The sequence below is a fragment of the Saccopteryx bilineata genome, chromosome 4, assembly GCF_036850765.1.
Source record: "Saccopteryx bilineata isolate mSacBil1 chromosome 4, mSacBil1_pri_phased_curated, whole genome shotgun sequence".
Classification (NCBI taxonomy): domain Eukaryota; kingdom Metazoa; phylum Chordata; class Mammalia; order Chiroptera; family Emballonuridae; genus Saccopteryx; species Saccopteryx bilineata.
In genome coordinates, this window is record NC_089493.1 from 138456923 (window position 1) to 138471497 (window position 14575).

The 14575-nt window shown below is 36.4% G+C and overlaps 1 protein-coding gene across 2 annotated transcripts in view; it reads right to left on the reverse strand.

The window, feature by feature from the left end:
* The window catches only part of HECW1 (HECT, C2 and WW domain containing E3 ubiquitin protein ligase 1), a 592171-nt gene that overhangs the window by 319298 nt on the left and 258298 nt on the right, over nt 1-14575 (reverse strand). For both annotated transcript variants that reach the window (XM_066272070.1, XM_066272071.1), the window contains one exon: nt 1663-1738. In XM_066272070.1, coding sequence (XP_066128167.1) covers nt 1663-1738 — 76 coding nt within the window. The remainder of the gene's footprint in view (nt 1-1662; nt 1739-14575) is intronic.

Here is a 14575-nt window from a genome sequence, read left to right on the forward strand (position 1 = left end):
AAAATGAAACTAGATCACCAGCTTACACCACTCACAAAAATAAACTCAAAATGGATAAAAGACTTGAATGTAGGCTGTGAAACCATAAGCATCTTAGAAGAAAACATAGGCAGTAAGCTCTCCGACATCTCTCAGAGCAATATATTTGCTGATTTATCTCCATGGGGAAGTGAAATAAAAGACAGGATAAACAAGTGGGACTATATGAAACTGAAAAGCTCTTGCACAGCTAAAGACAACAAGAACAGAATAAAAAGACAAACTACACAATGGGAGAACATATTTGACAATACGTCTGATAAGGGGTTAATAACCAAAATTTATAAAGAACTTGTAATACTCAACACCAGGAAGACAAACAACCCAATCCAAAAATGGGCAAAAGAGATGAATAGACACTTCTCCAAAGAGGACATACAGATGGCCAATAGGCATATGAAAAAATGCTCAACATCACTAATCATTAGAGAAATGCAAATTCGAACCACAATGAGATATCACCTCACACCAGTCAGAATGGGGCTTATCAACAAAACAACACAGAGTAAGTGCTGGCGAGGATGTGGAGAAAAGGGAACCCTCCTGCACTGCTGGTGGGAATGCAGACTGGTGCAGCCACTGTGTAAAATAGTATGGAGGTTCCTTAAAAAACTAAAAATTGAACTGCCTTTTGACCCAGCTATCCCACTTTTAGGAATATACCCCAAGGACACCATAGAACGGCTTGAAAAGGAGAAATGCACCCGCATGTTTGTGGCAGCATTGTTCACAATAGCGAAGATCTGGAAACAGCCCAAGTGTCCGTCAGAGGACGAGTGGATTAAAAAACTTTGGTACATATATACTATGGAATACTACTCAGCCATAAGAAATGATGACATCGGATCATTTACAATAACATGGATGGACCTTGACAACATTATACGGAGTGAAATAAGTAAATCAGAAAAAAAACTAAGATGAATCCATACATAGAAGGGACATAAAAATGAGACTCAGAGACATGAACAAGAATGTGATGGCAACAGGGGCGGGGGGTTGGGGGAGGGGGGATGGGGTGAAGAAGGAGAGAGGGGTTAGGGGAGGGGAGGGGCACAAATAAAACCAGATAGAAGGTGACAGAAGACAATTTAACTTTGCGGGAGGGGTATACAGCACAATCAAATGTCAAAACAATCTAGAGATATTTTCTCTCAACATATGTACCCTGATTTCTCAATGTCACTGTATTAAATTTTAAAAAAAATACAGATTTTATATTGTTTACACTGGTTTTTCTTTTGGATGGACTTTTTGAGCAGCTTGATTGGGCTTAACTGAGATTTTATTTAGACAAAATGTCTACTATCTGCTTCTCTCCTCAGGCTTTCCCTTACCTTCACTTATAAAAACCCTCAATTACTGCTACTTGGCAATGGAAGAAAATCAGAATAGTAGCTTCTCTTATCATCTCAAAGTGCTTTTGCATCTATTACTTATTGAATCCTCCAATATCCTTATGAGGTCAAAGAGAATAAAGTGGAAATTTTAAAATTTTACAGATGGAGAAATTGAGGCACAGAGTGGTTGAGTAACTTTTAGGTAAGAGTTAAATTGAAGCAAGTTTCTTGATGGTTGACATTCTTGTTCTCTCTACAAGGCCTTCAAGTAAGCAAAACATACCTGAGAGAGAAAAGCTGATCAGCCTCCGACTTCCTTGTCCCTGGACAGTCTCATAAGAGCCAATACTTTTAAAAATCTGTAAAAAGGAGGAAAATGGAAAACAAGTAAAACAAGCATTGAAATTGATACACTCCAACACAAACATACCTTGTCATAGTTATTTCTCTAGCTACACTCTACTTAGCAGCCTGTGATTTTATTAGGTTATTACTGATTAAAGCAAGCTTCTACCAACCTAATGTCATTTTCCATTAATAAAGTGGGAACTGCTTGTAGAGATGAGGCATACTTTTCAGAGAAATAAAAATCAACAAACACAATTAATGCAATACTACAGGCCCTTTGTAACTACATTATGTAAACAATGCCTTTTTACATTCAAATTTGCACACAAAAATGTGTTTATTAAATCAGGTCTTAAGGGAGTAGAATGATATTAAACAGATGTTTACTGCTGTAATTATAATGTTTTCATTCAACAAAGTATAGTATTAAACTGCTATATCTTCATTTCTTCTGATCTGCCTTTGTTTATTAGGAAGAAATCTGAGCATGCCATTAAGAAGAAACTCTGAAGTTTCTTTTATTTAATGTCCTTCCTGTAAAATTTCAGAACACAATTACTACATGGGTAATCTAAAGCAACTTGAAAGCCATGTTGCTAAAATGCTTTAAATCATTGTTCAATATATATCTTACTGATATATATTGGGTTAATGGGTGAATCAAAACAGCTAGAGTCCTTGTTTTCATTCTCTTCTAGGTAAGTTTTACTCAAGAATAATTCTGAGTATTTATTGAAGAGCAGATTTACCTTTAGATCCATTAAATATTTACAAAAAGTAATTTAAAAAATCTGAATATTAAGCAAATCCACCCAGAGTCTACTTTTAAAAGATAATCTGTCCTGACCAGGCAGTGGCGCAGTGGATAGAGTGCTGGACTGGGATGTGGAGGACCCAGGTTCAAGACCCCAAGGTCACCAGCTTGAGCGCAGACTCATCTGGTTTGAGCAAAACTCACCAGCTTGGACTCAAGGTCGCTGGCTGGAGCAAGGGGTTATTCGGTCTGCTGAAGGCCCGTGGTCAAGGCACATATGAGAAAGCAACCAATGAACAACTAAGGTGTCACAATGAAAAACTGATGATTGATGCTCCTCATCTCTCTCTGTTCCTGTCTGTCTATTCCTGTCTATCCCTCTCTCTGTCTCTCACTCTTTGTCTCTGTAAAATATATATATATATATATATATATATATATATATATATATATATATATATATATATATGTACTTATAAAAGAAAAACAAAAAACTTGATAACTTGTTGCTCAAAGTTTCTTTGTTTGTAAATTGTGTGGGCTTCTTCTCTCACTTTACCCTGCTTCTCAGTATCCTTGATGCTATAAGGTTGTGAGTGAATGCTACCTTCAAATGCCTCATAAAATACTGAAATGAATGATGGCATTACTAGAGCCCACAACTACAAACCAAGGAGAGGACAAAGAGATCTTTAGAATATCTGCATCTGAAGCAGGTAGCTCTGAAGGGCTCTGTACTTGGCCGTAACTTGTGCAAAAAAACTCCTCGGTATGTCTACTTTTAGGGCAAGTGACAGGTGCATCTCAGGGTGTTGGGCTGCTCAGTAGAGGGACCCAAAATATGGAACAGAGTAAGAGATTGTGAAAGAATTTTATGTGTCTGTGTTTCTAAGAATCTCATTTGGTAATAATCAGAGGAAGACAGTATCAGGAACGAGGAATTGGAAGGCTGTTTGGTCTCAGGCGTTAGCCCTATTCACATTGGAGAGCCTGCTCCTTCTTAGTCTGTCTGTTCCTCCCTTTGCTGGAGTGACACAAAGCAACAGAGATCAGCATACATGTTAGAGACTGCATACTCAGGAGGAACCACTCTTCTAATCTAGCAGTGGACAATATGCACAAGCATAATCCGGGCTCAGACTTCTTTAATGCTGTAGACCTTTTTTCTTTTTTAAACCTATGCCTAGGTAAAGACCACAGTCACCTTTGCCAGGCTAATCACAACACCTGACAATGCTGCATCTGCTTAAATGGAATGACTTCTAATTAAAGTTTAAAAATATAAACATATATCTTGTTCTTTCTCAGAATTTAAATTTTTTGAGGGCACAACAAATACTACTATACTTTTAATAAGACCTTGTAGAATTATAGCTCTAAAATGTGTACATTTCAATTAATATTTTTTAAAGTGTAGAATTAAATTGCACATTTAATGCTAAGTTAAAATTTGCTTAATTAATGCAATGATAACAAAGAATAATGCAATTGTTCCTTCCTATTTAAAGCATATATATTTTGGTTTTTTACTTAAATATTCTTCTGCTTGCTAATCAATTAAGTTTTAAAAAGTTCTCTGGTCAGAGAAATGGTGCCATGAGAAAATACTTCTGATCCCTCCCCTTGAAATTTCAAAAAATTGAACAACTATAATGTAGCAAAGGCACACCACCAGGGCTTGCAGATGCACCTGAAAGATCCACACACCAAGTGGACTAAAGGTGACATGGGGTGAAAAGGGAGGTTGAAGATAAAACACAATCACAGTGGGCTTTGGAGGGGAAAGGAGACAAACCTAGAGTGACCGGGTTTTTTTCCTCTGCTAGACTAAGGGAAGGGGGAAGCTCAGGCTCGCTGGATTTTGCTTGAGGGGTACAGAAAAGGAAACCCAGAGTGACTGGATCTCCTTCTTCTCAGAAAAGCAGTTAGACAGATGGACAAATAAACCAAAGTGGCCAGAGCACAGGGTCATGGCCAGTGTTCCCACATTCTGCCTCCGACATGCACTTAGCAGAGACAGAAAAAGCTAAAGTGCAGCTCCCAGCCTCACAGATTCCTTCTCCCTCACCTTGTGGTGTGGAGAGTGGCAGAGACAAAACCCACACCTAGTACACCAGAGCCACTCTCTTCCCTGTAAAACAGAGGTGCTCCATGTCCAGTCCCTAGGTCTGTTGAGACCTGGGAAGGAGCACTCAAAAGACTGAGTTCATCAGTGTTAGAGCTGTAAAGCTGAAATTGTAAGACCTTTACAACATGCTCCACCCATGAATGTGACTGTGACCCATCTACATCATTGTGACATCAACATCTCATCAAATAGCTCAGGAACTTCACAGAGCTAAAAGTTGTAATACAGCAACACCTACTGGAAGAAACCTTTCAAAATCAAAATTATTTTTGCCCCTTTTATTTTTTTCCATTTTTATCTTCTAAACTTTTTTTCTTTTTGAATTTCATTTTTAAAATTTTTATATTTTCATTATAATTTTCTGTAAATATTTTGTTTTTTATCATTTTCTTTATGATTGATCATATTCCTGTGGTTTTTCATCTTTGCTTGTCATAATTAAAAATTTTTTTCTTATTGTACTTTTATAATTTTTCAATTTTTTAGGTATTTCTTTCAATACCACTCTCAAATGACATCAAGGAAGAAGAAATCAAATACCATGGATACACAAGACAGAGACATAGTTCAGAAAGAAAATGAAAAATCTCCAAAAAAAAAATCTCAATTACATGAAAATCTTGGAGTTAAATGATGAAAAATTCAAAATTGAAGTTCTAAAAATACCCAATGAGATGCAATAAGACACCAACAGGCAACTTAATAAGCTCAGAAAACAAGTTAATGAACAAAATGAATACCTCATCAAGAACATTGAAACTTGGCCCTGGCTGGTTGGCTCAGTGGTGGAGCATCGGCCTGGCGTGCAGGAGTCCTGGGTTTGATTTCCAGCCAGGGCACACAGGAGAAGCACCCATCTGCTTCACCACCCCTCCCCCTCTCCTTCCTTTCTGTCTCTCTCTTTCCCTCCCACAGCCAAGGCTCCACTGGAGCAAAGTTTGCCTGGGCGCTGAGGATGGCTCTGTGGCTTCTGCCTCAGGTGCTAGAATGGCTCTGATTGTGGCAGAGTGACACCTCGGATGGGCAGAGCATTGCCCCCTGGTGGGCATGCCGGGTGGATCCCGGTCGGGAGCATGCAGGAGTCTGTCTGACTGCCTCCCCGTTTCCAGCTTCGGAAAAATACAAAAAAAAAAAAAAAAGAAAGAAAAAAAAATAAGATTGAAACTTTTAAAACAGAGATTAAGAATTTAATACATGAATTGAAGACAGAGGTATAGCAAGTATACCTAATAGAACAAGTCAGATAGAATACAGAATCAGTGACATTGAAGAAAGGCAACTAAAGATGAAACAGAGAGAAAAGGAAAGAGAATCATGAATTAAGAAACCTGAGAGCTCTACAAGAATTTTCTAACTACATCAGAAAGAACTACACAAGAATAATGGGTACATCAAAAGATGAAGACAGGGAGAAAGGAATGGAGAGCCTATTCAAATAAATAATGAGAATTTCTAAAATCTATGGTAAGAGTTAGAACCTCAAATACAAAAAGTAAACAGAATGCCAAGTACCACAACCCAAACAGATCTACACCAAGGCACATCATAATAAAACAGTAAAAAATCAATAGAAAAGAAAGAATCCTCAAGGCAGCTAAGGAAAAAAAGACCATAACATATAAAGGAAAACTCATTATGTTATCATAGACTTCTCAAAAGAAACTCTATATACCAGAAGAGAGTGAAACCAAACATTCAAAGTACTACAACAGAGAAATTACCAGCCAAGAATACTATATCTATCAAAGTTATCCTTAAAATATGAAGAAGAAACAAAAAGTTTTGCAGACATACAGAAACTGAGAGTATTAATCACCAGAAAACCCACACTGCAGGAATTTAAAGGGTTTTTTTGAGCAGACACAAAGAACAAAACAAAAACTACAAGTAAAAGTTCTAACTAGGTCACGATGAAACCAAGGATAATCTGTGACAATAACATAAAAGGGGAGAGGATCAAGATCTGTAGCAAAGGAGGGTAGAGTGCAGAAGTACTCATATGACAAAAAACTCTTGTACATATGAACAATTTTTTCTAAACTTAAAGATAACCACCCATGAAAAGGCCACTACAGAAATACACAGCTTAAAAAAGAAGAAACAGGTGAAAGAAGTGTGAAATACCATCAAACAAAAACAACTGACAGAAACAAACAAAAAAAGAGAAGAACCAAATAAGACAGAACTACCAGAAAACAAAACAAAAAATGGCTCTAGGAAATTCTCAAGTGTCAATAATTGCCCTAAAAGTGAATGGACTAAACTCACCAATAAAGAGGCACAGAGTAGCAGATTATTGATAGATAAAAAAAAAAAAAAAAAGAAGAAGCAAAACCCAACCATAGGCTGTCTTTGAGAAACATGTCTAAGCCACAAGGCCAAAATTAGATTTAAAGTGAAAGATAGAAAAATAATTCTCTAAGGAAATAATACTAAAAAAAAACAGGTGTAGCCATACTCAATCTGACAATGCTGACTTTAAGCCAAAAAGGGAACCAGAGACAAAGATGGAGATTTTATAATGATAGAAGGGACATTGTATCAAGAAGACATAATACTTCCTAATATATATGCACTAAACCAGGTAGCATTAAAATATATAAGACATCTACTAACTGATCTGAAAATAGAAGCAGACAAAACCATAATCATACTTGGAGATTTCAAGGCACTATTGATGCCTTTAGATAGATCATCCAAACAGAAAATCATAAAGAAATATAGGCCTTAAATGACACCATGGGCCAAATGGACTTATAGACACTTATAATATATTTCATCCCAAAATATCAGATTATAAATTCTTCTCCAGTGTGCATGGAACATTTTCAAAGATAAACCACATTTTGGTCCAAAAAACTAACATCAGCAAATTCTGGAAGACTGAAATTATACCAAGCGTATTTTCTGAATATAAGGCTTTGAAATTAAAACTCAACTGTAAAAAGGAAGTAAAGAAATCCACAAAAGTATAAAAATTAAACTATATACTTCTAAAAAATGACTGCATTAAAGAAGCTATACAAGCAGAGATGAGATAAAAAGATATATATAGCCTGACCAGGCAGTGGATGCAGTGGATAGAACATTGGACTGGGATGTGGAGGACCCAGGTTTGAGATGCTGAGGTCGCCAGCTTGAGTGTGGGTTCATCTGATTTGAGCAAAGCTCACCAGCTTGGACCCAAGGTTGCTGGCTTGGGCAAGGGTTTACTCAGTCTGTTGAAGGCCCGTGGTCAAGGCACATATGAGAAAGCAATCAATGAACAACTAAGGTGTCGCAACAAAAAACTGATGATTGATGCTTCTCATCTCTCTCTGTTCCTGTCTGTCTGTCTCTATCTATCTCTCTCTCTCCCTTAAAAAAGTTATATATAGACAAATGACAATATGACATATCAAAATTTCTGAGATGCAGCAAAAGCCATAATAAGAGGAAAGTTTATATCATTAAAGTCATATATTAATAAACAAGAAAAATCCCAAATAAAGAACCTAACATCACACCTTAAGGAACTAGAAAAAGAAGAACAGAGGTAACCCAAAGTCAGCAAAAAAGAAGAAATAGTAAAAGTTAAAGAACTACATGAAATAGAGCTCAAAAACCTATAGAAAAAATTAATACAATAAAGAGGTGGTTCTTTAAAAAGATCAATAAAGTTGACAAACTACTGATTAGATTCAGTAAGGAAAAAAGAGAAAAGACTCATATAAACAAAATACAAAATGAAAGAAAAATTACCAGAGACATCATAGATATACAAAAGATCTTGGTAGACTATTATAGAAGATTATATAGCACCAAATTCAACAACCTAGATAAATTGGATAAATTCCTAGAAATAAACATTTTTCCTAGACTGAGCCATGAAGAAGTAGAGAACTTAAATAGATCTGTAGGCAGAGATTAAATAAAAACAACTTTCAAAAACCTCCACAAAACAAGTCCAGGACAGGATAGTTACACTAGTACATTCTACCAAACATTCAAAGATTTGGTACCTAACCTTCTCAAAGTCTTCCAAAAAAATAAAATAAGAAGTGATACTCCCCAATATATTTGATGAGGTTAACATAACCTTCATACCAAAACGTAGCAAAGACACCACACACACACACACACACACACACACACACACACACACTACAGACCAATATCTTTAATAAATACAGATGCAAAAATCCTAAACAAAATACTAGCAAATTGAATATAATAACATATTAAAAAAATAATACATCACAATCAAGTGGGATTCTTTTCAGGAGCACAAGGATGGTTCAACATATGGAAATCAATCAACATAATATACCACATCAATAAAACAGAGCGCAAAAATCATATGATTTTAATCAATAGATGCAGAAAAGGTATTGGATAAGATACAATATCCCTTTCTGTTTAAAACACTCAATAAAATCAGAATAGAAGGAAAATACCTCATCATAAAAAGGCCATATATGACAAACCATCAGCTAATATCATACTAAATGCTGAGAGAGATGAAGATTTTTCCTCTAATAACAGGAAAAAGGCTGCCCACTCTCAGCACTCTTGTTTAACATAGTGCTAGAAGTTTTAGCCAGAGAAGAAGAAGAAAGAAATAAAAGGCATTCATATCAGGAAAGAGGAAGTAAAGTATTACATTTTGCAGAAGACATGATCCTTTATATAGAAAACCCCTAAAACTCCAGAAAACAGTATTAGAAATAATAAACAAATACAGTAAAGTTACAAAATAAAAAATCAATATACAAATGTTTACCGCTTTTCTATATGCCAACAATTAAACTTGGGAAAATGAATTTTAAAAATTCATTTTAAAATGGTAAAAATGAAAGAAAGAAAGAAAGAAAGAAAGAAAGAAAGAAAGAAAGAAAGAAAGAGGAAGGAAGGAAGGAAGGAAAGAAAGATCTAGAAATAAATTTAACAAAGAATGTGAAAGACCTATATACTGAACACTACAAAACATTATTTAAAAAAAATTTTAAAAAAACAATGAAATGCAAAAATATTGCACGTTCATGGACTGGAAGAATCAACATAGTTAGAATGGCCATATCACCCAAATCAATATACAAATTTAATGCAATCCTACCAAAATCCCAATGTAGGCTTTTAAAGAAATAGAACAAGAAATTGCCAGGTTTGTATGAAACAACAAAAAACCCTCAAGAGTTATGCAATCTTGAGGAAAAAGAATGAAGCCAGAGTTATCACACTACCTGACTTCAAATTATACTGAAGATCCACAATAATCAAAAAAGCATGGGATTCCAAGATGGCAGTAGAGTAGACAGACATTCCAAATGCCACCTCCCAGGACCAAATTGGATTACAACTTAGTTTAACAACAATCATCTTGAAAAACCAACTTTGGACTAAATGGAGTCTAAAACCAAAGATCACAGAAGCCACCACACCAAGATTGTTAGAAAGGGTAGCGATGTGGAAAGGGCTGCCTCGCTCCCAGGAGCCAATGAACACTGAAGGTCTAGAGGGACTTTCACTGCAGGGAGGGTTGTCCTGAGAGGTATGTGTTGTCAGCCCCAGCCTAGAGACCCATAGCCTAGAATAGGTACCCACCCAGCATTTGATAGTGAAAAGAGCCAGAGTTTCTGTCTGTGAGAAAGAGACAAAGCTTTTGGAGATGCAAGCTCCATCTTAAAGGGCCAGTGCAGAAAATCTTGGTCACAGCCCGGAGCTCTGGTGAAGGGAGGGCTGAGAGGACTAAAGTTGCATGAGAAGAGTGTAAAGTTGGAAGCCCAGAAAGAGACACTGTGGGGAACAGCCATCAGAATCCCTGTGCTGAGTCATTCTTCAATACAGCAGTCACCACATCTTTCTTGGATGCAGCAGTTCCCTCTGAGCAGCATCACCTTGGGGGAAAGCAACTGCTCCAACCTCATAGTCTCTCCAGCCCCAATCATGGGGACTGGGTCACTCTGAGAAGCCAGGAAGCAGAGGGGTATGTCATTAACTCAGTTTTCTGGTATTGAGGTTGGAACTTTCCCGCACATGCTTCCTAGTCTAAGACTGGTGATTCTGCCTCACAGTAGACTAAGTGGAAAATCTCTGGACTGTGGTCAGACCACACCTCTGGGTCTCAGAGGCCACACTTACTGCACTTCTGGGCCCACACCTTACTGAGGTGTGCAAAAAGTCTGAATTGAATGATACCTGGGGCTGAGCTGCGCATACACACCTACCACCCTTCCTAATCCCTGAATTGCTGTAGGCTCTAGACTCTACCAAAGTTTATTTTGTTTTTTTTTTTGTTTTTTTTTAATAAATTTTTATTAATGATAATGGGATGACATTAATAAATCAGGGTACATATATTCAAAGAAAACATGTCTTGGTTATTTTGTCATCAAATTATGTTGCAAACCCCTCGCCCAAAATAAGATTGTCCTCCGTCACCCTCTATCTAGTTCTCTGTGCCCCTCCCCCTCCCCCTAATTCTCTCCCTCCCTTTCTCCCATGTTCTCCCTCCCCCCCCCTTGGTAACCACCACACTCTTGTCCATGTCTCTTAGTCTCATTTTTATGTTCCACCAATGTATGGAATCATGTAGTTCTTGTTTTTTTCTGATTCGCTTATTTCACTCCTTATAATGTTATCAAGATACCACCATTTTGCTGTAAATGATCTGATGTCATCATTTCTTATGGCTGAGTAGTATTCCATAGTGTATATGTGCCACATCTTCTTTATCCAGTCTTCTATTGAAGGGCTTTTTGGTTGTTTCCATGTCTTGGCCACTGTGAACAGTGCTGCAATGAACATGGGGCTACATGTGTCTTCACGTATCAATGTTTCTGAGGTTTTGGGGTATATACCCAGTAGAGGGTTTGCTGGGTCATAAGGTAGTTCTATTTGCAGTTTTTTGAGGAACCACCATACTTTCCTCCATAATGGTTGTACTACTTTACAGTCCCACAAACAGTGAATGAGAGTTCCTTTTTCTCCACAGCCTCTCCAACATTTGCTATTACCCTTCTTGTTGATAATAGCTAATCTAACAGGGGTGAGGTGGTATCGCATGGTAGTTTTGATTTGCATTTCTCTAATAACTAATGAAGCTGAGCATCTTTTCATATATCTGTTGGCCATTTGTATTTCTTCCTGGGAGAAGTGTCTGATCATGTCCTCTTCCCATTTTTTTATTGGTTTGTTTGTTTGTTTGTTGTTGAGTTTTATGAGTTCTTTGTAAATTTTGGATATTAGGCCCTTATCTGAGCTGTCGTTTGAAAATATCAGTTCCCATATAGTTGGCTGTCTGTTTATTTTGATATCAGTTTCTCTTGCGGAGCAAAAACTTTTAATTCTGATGTAGTCCCATTCATTTATCTTTGCCTTCACTTCTCTTGCCATTGGAGTCAAGTTCATAAAATGTTCTTTAAAACCCAGGTCCATGATTTTAGTACCTATGTCTTCTTCTATGTACTTTATTGTTTCAGGTCTTATATTTAGGTCTTTGATCCATTTTGAATTAATTTTAGTACACGGGGACAGGCTGTAGTCGAGTTTCATTCTTTTGCATGTGGCTTTCCAGTTTTCCAAACACCATTTGTTGAAGAGGCTTTCTTTTCTCCATTGTGTGTTGTTGGCCCCTTTATCAAAAATTATTTGACCATATATATGTGGTTTTATTTCTGGGCTTTCTATTCTGTTCCATTGGTCTGAGTGTCTATTTTTCTGCCAATACCATGCTGTTTTGATTATCGTGGCCCTATAATATAGTTTAAAGTCAGGTATTGTAATGCCCCCAGCTTCATTCTTTTTCCTTAGGATTGTTTTGGCTATTCGGGGTTTTTTATAGTTCCATATAAATCTGATGATTTTTTGTTCCATTTCTTTAAAAAATCTCATAGGGATTTTGATGGGAATTGCATTAAATTTGTATATTGCTTTGGGTAATATGGCCATTTTGATTATATTTATTCTTCCTATCCAAGAACAAGGAATATTTTTCCATCTCATTGTATCTTTTTTGATTTCCCTTAACAATGCTTTGTAATTTTCATTATATAGGTCCTTTACATTCTTTGTTATGTTTATTCGTAGGTATTTTATTTTTTTTGTTGCAATCGTGAAGGGGATTATTTTTTTGAGTTCGTTTTCTAATATTTCATTGTTGGAATATAGAAAGGCTATGGACTTTTGTATGTTAATTTTGTATCCTGCGACCTTACTGTATTGGTTTATTGTTTCTAATAATTTTTTTGTGGAGTCCTTCGGGTTTTCGATGTATAGGATCATATCATCAGCAAAAAGTGATAGCTTTACTTCTTCTTTTCCGATATGGATGCCTTTTATTTCTTTGTCTTGTCTGATTGCTCTGGCCAGAACTTCTAGCACCACGTTGAATAAGAGTGGAGAGAGTGGATAACCCTGTCTTGTTCCTGATTTAAGGTAGAAAGTCCTCAGTTTTATGCCGTTTAATAGGATGTTGGTTGATGGTTTATCATATATGGCCTTTATCATGTTGAGATATTTTCCTTCTATACCCATTTTGTTGAGAGTCTTAAACATAAAATTGTGTTGTATTTTATCAAAAGCCTTTTCTGCATCTATTGATAAGATCATGTGGTTTTTGTTCTTTGTTTTGTTGATATGGTGTATTATGTTAACCGTTTTGCGTATGTTGAACCATCCTTGAGATTCTGGGATGAATCCCACTTGATCATGATGTATTATTTTTTTAATATGTTGTTGTATTCGGTTTGCCAGTATTTTGTTTAGTATTTTAGCATCTGTATTCATTAGAGATATTGGTCTGTAGTTTTCTTTCTTTGTTCCATCCTTGCCAGGTTTTGGTATGAGGGTTATGTTGGCCTCATAAATGTGTTTGGAAGTATTGCTTCTTCTTCAATTTTTTGGAAGACTTTGAGTAGAATAGGAACCAAGTCTTCTTTGAATGTTTGATAGAATTCACTAGTATAACCGTCTGGGCCTGGACTTTTATTTTTGGGGAGATTTTTAATAGTTTTTTCTATTTCCTCCCTGCTGATTGGTCTGTTTAGGCTTTCTGCTTCTTCATGACTCAGTCTAGGAAGGTTGTATTGTTCTAGGAATTTATCCATTTCTTCTAGATTGTTGTATTTGGTCGCATATAATTTTTCATAGTATTCTACAATAATTCTTTGTATATCTATGATGTCTGTGGTGATCTCTCCTCTTTCATTTTGGATTTTATTTATTTGAGTCCTGTGTCTTTTTTCCTTGGTAAGTCTTGCCAAGGGTTTGTCAATTTTGTTGATCTTTTCAAAGAACCAGCTCCTTGTTTTACTGATTTTTTCTATAGTTTTTCTGTTCTCTATTTCATTTATTTCTGCTCTGATTTTTATTATCTCCTTTCTTCGGCTGGTTTTGGGTTGTCTTTGTTCTTCTTTTTCTAGTTCCTTAAGGTGTGAAGTTAAGTGGTTTACTTCGGCTCTCTCTTGTTTGTTCATATAGGCCTGAAGTGATATGAACTTTCCTCTTATTACTGCTTTTGCTGCATCCCAGAGATTCTGATATGTCGTATTTTCAGTTTCATTTTTCTGTATATATCTTTTGATTTCTGCGCTTATTTCTTCTTTGACCCATTCATTTTTTAGAAGTATGTTGCTTAGTTTCCACATTTTTGTGGGTTTTTCCCCCTCTTTTTTGCAGTTGAATTCTAGTTTCAAGGCTTTATGATCAGAAAATATGCTTGGTACAATTTCAATTTTTCTAAATTTGCTGATATTGTCTTTGTGGCCCAACATATGGTCAATTCTTGAGAATGTTCCATGTACACTAGAGAAAAATGTATACTGTGTCGCTTTGGGATGAAGTGTCCTGTAGATGTCTATCATATCCAGGTGTTCTAGTATTTCATTTAAGGCCACTATATCTTTATTGATTCTCTGTTTGGATGACCGATCTAGAGCCGTCAGCGGTGTATTGAGGTCTCCAAGTATGATTGTATTTTTGTTAGTT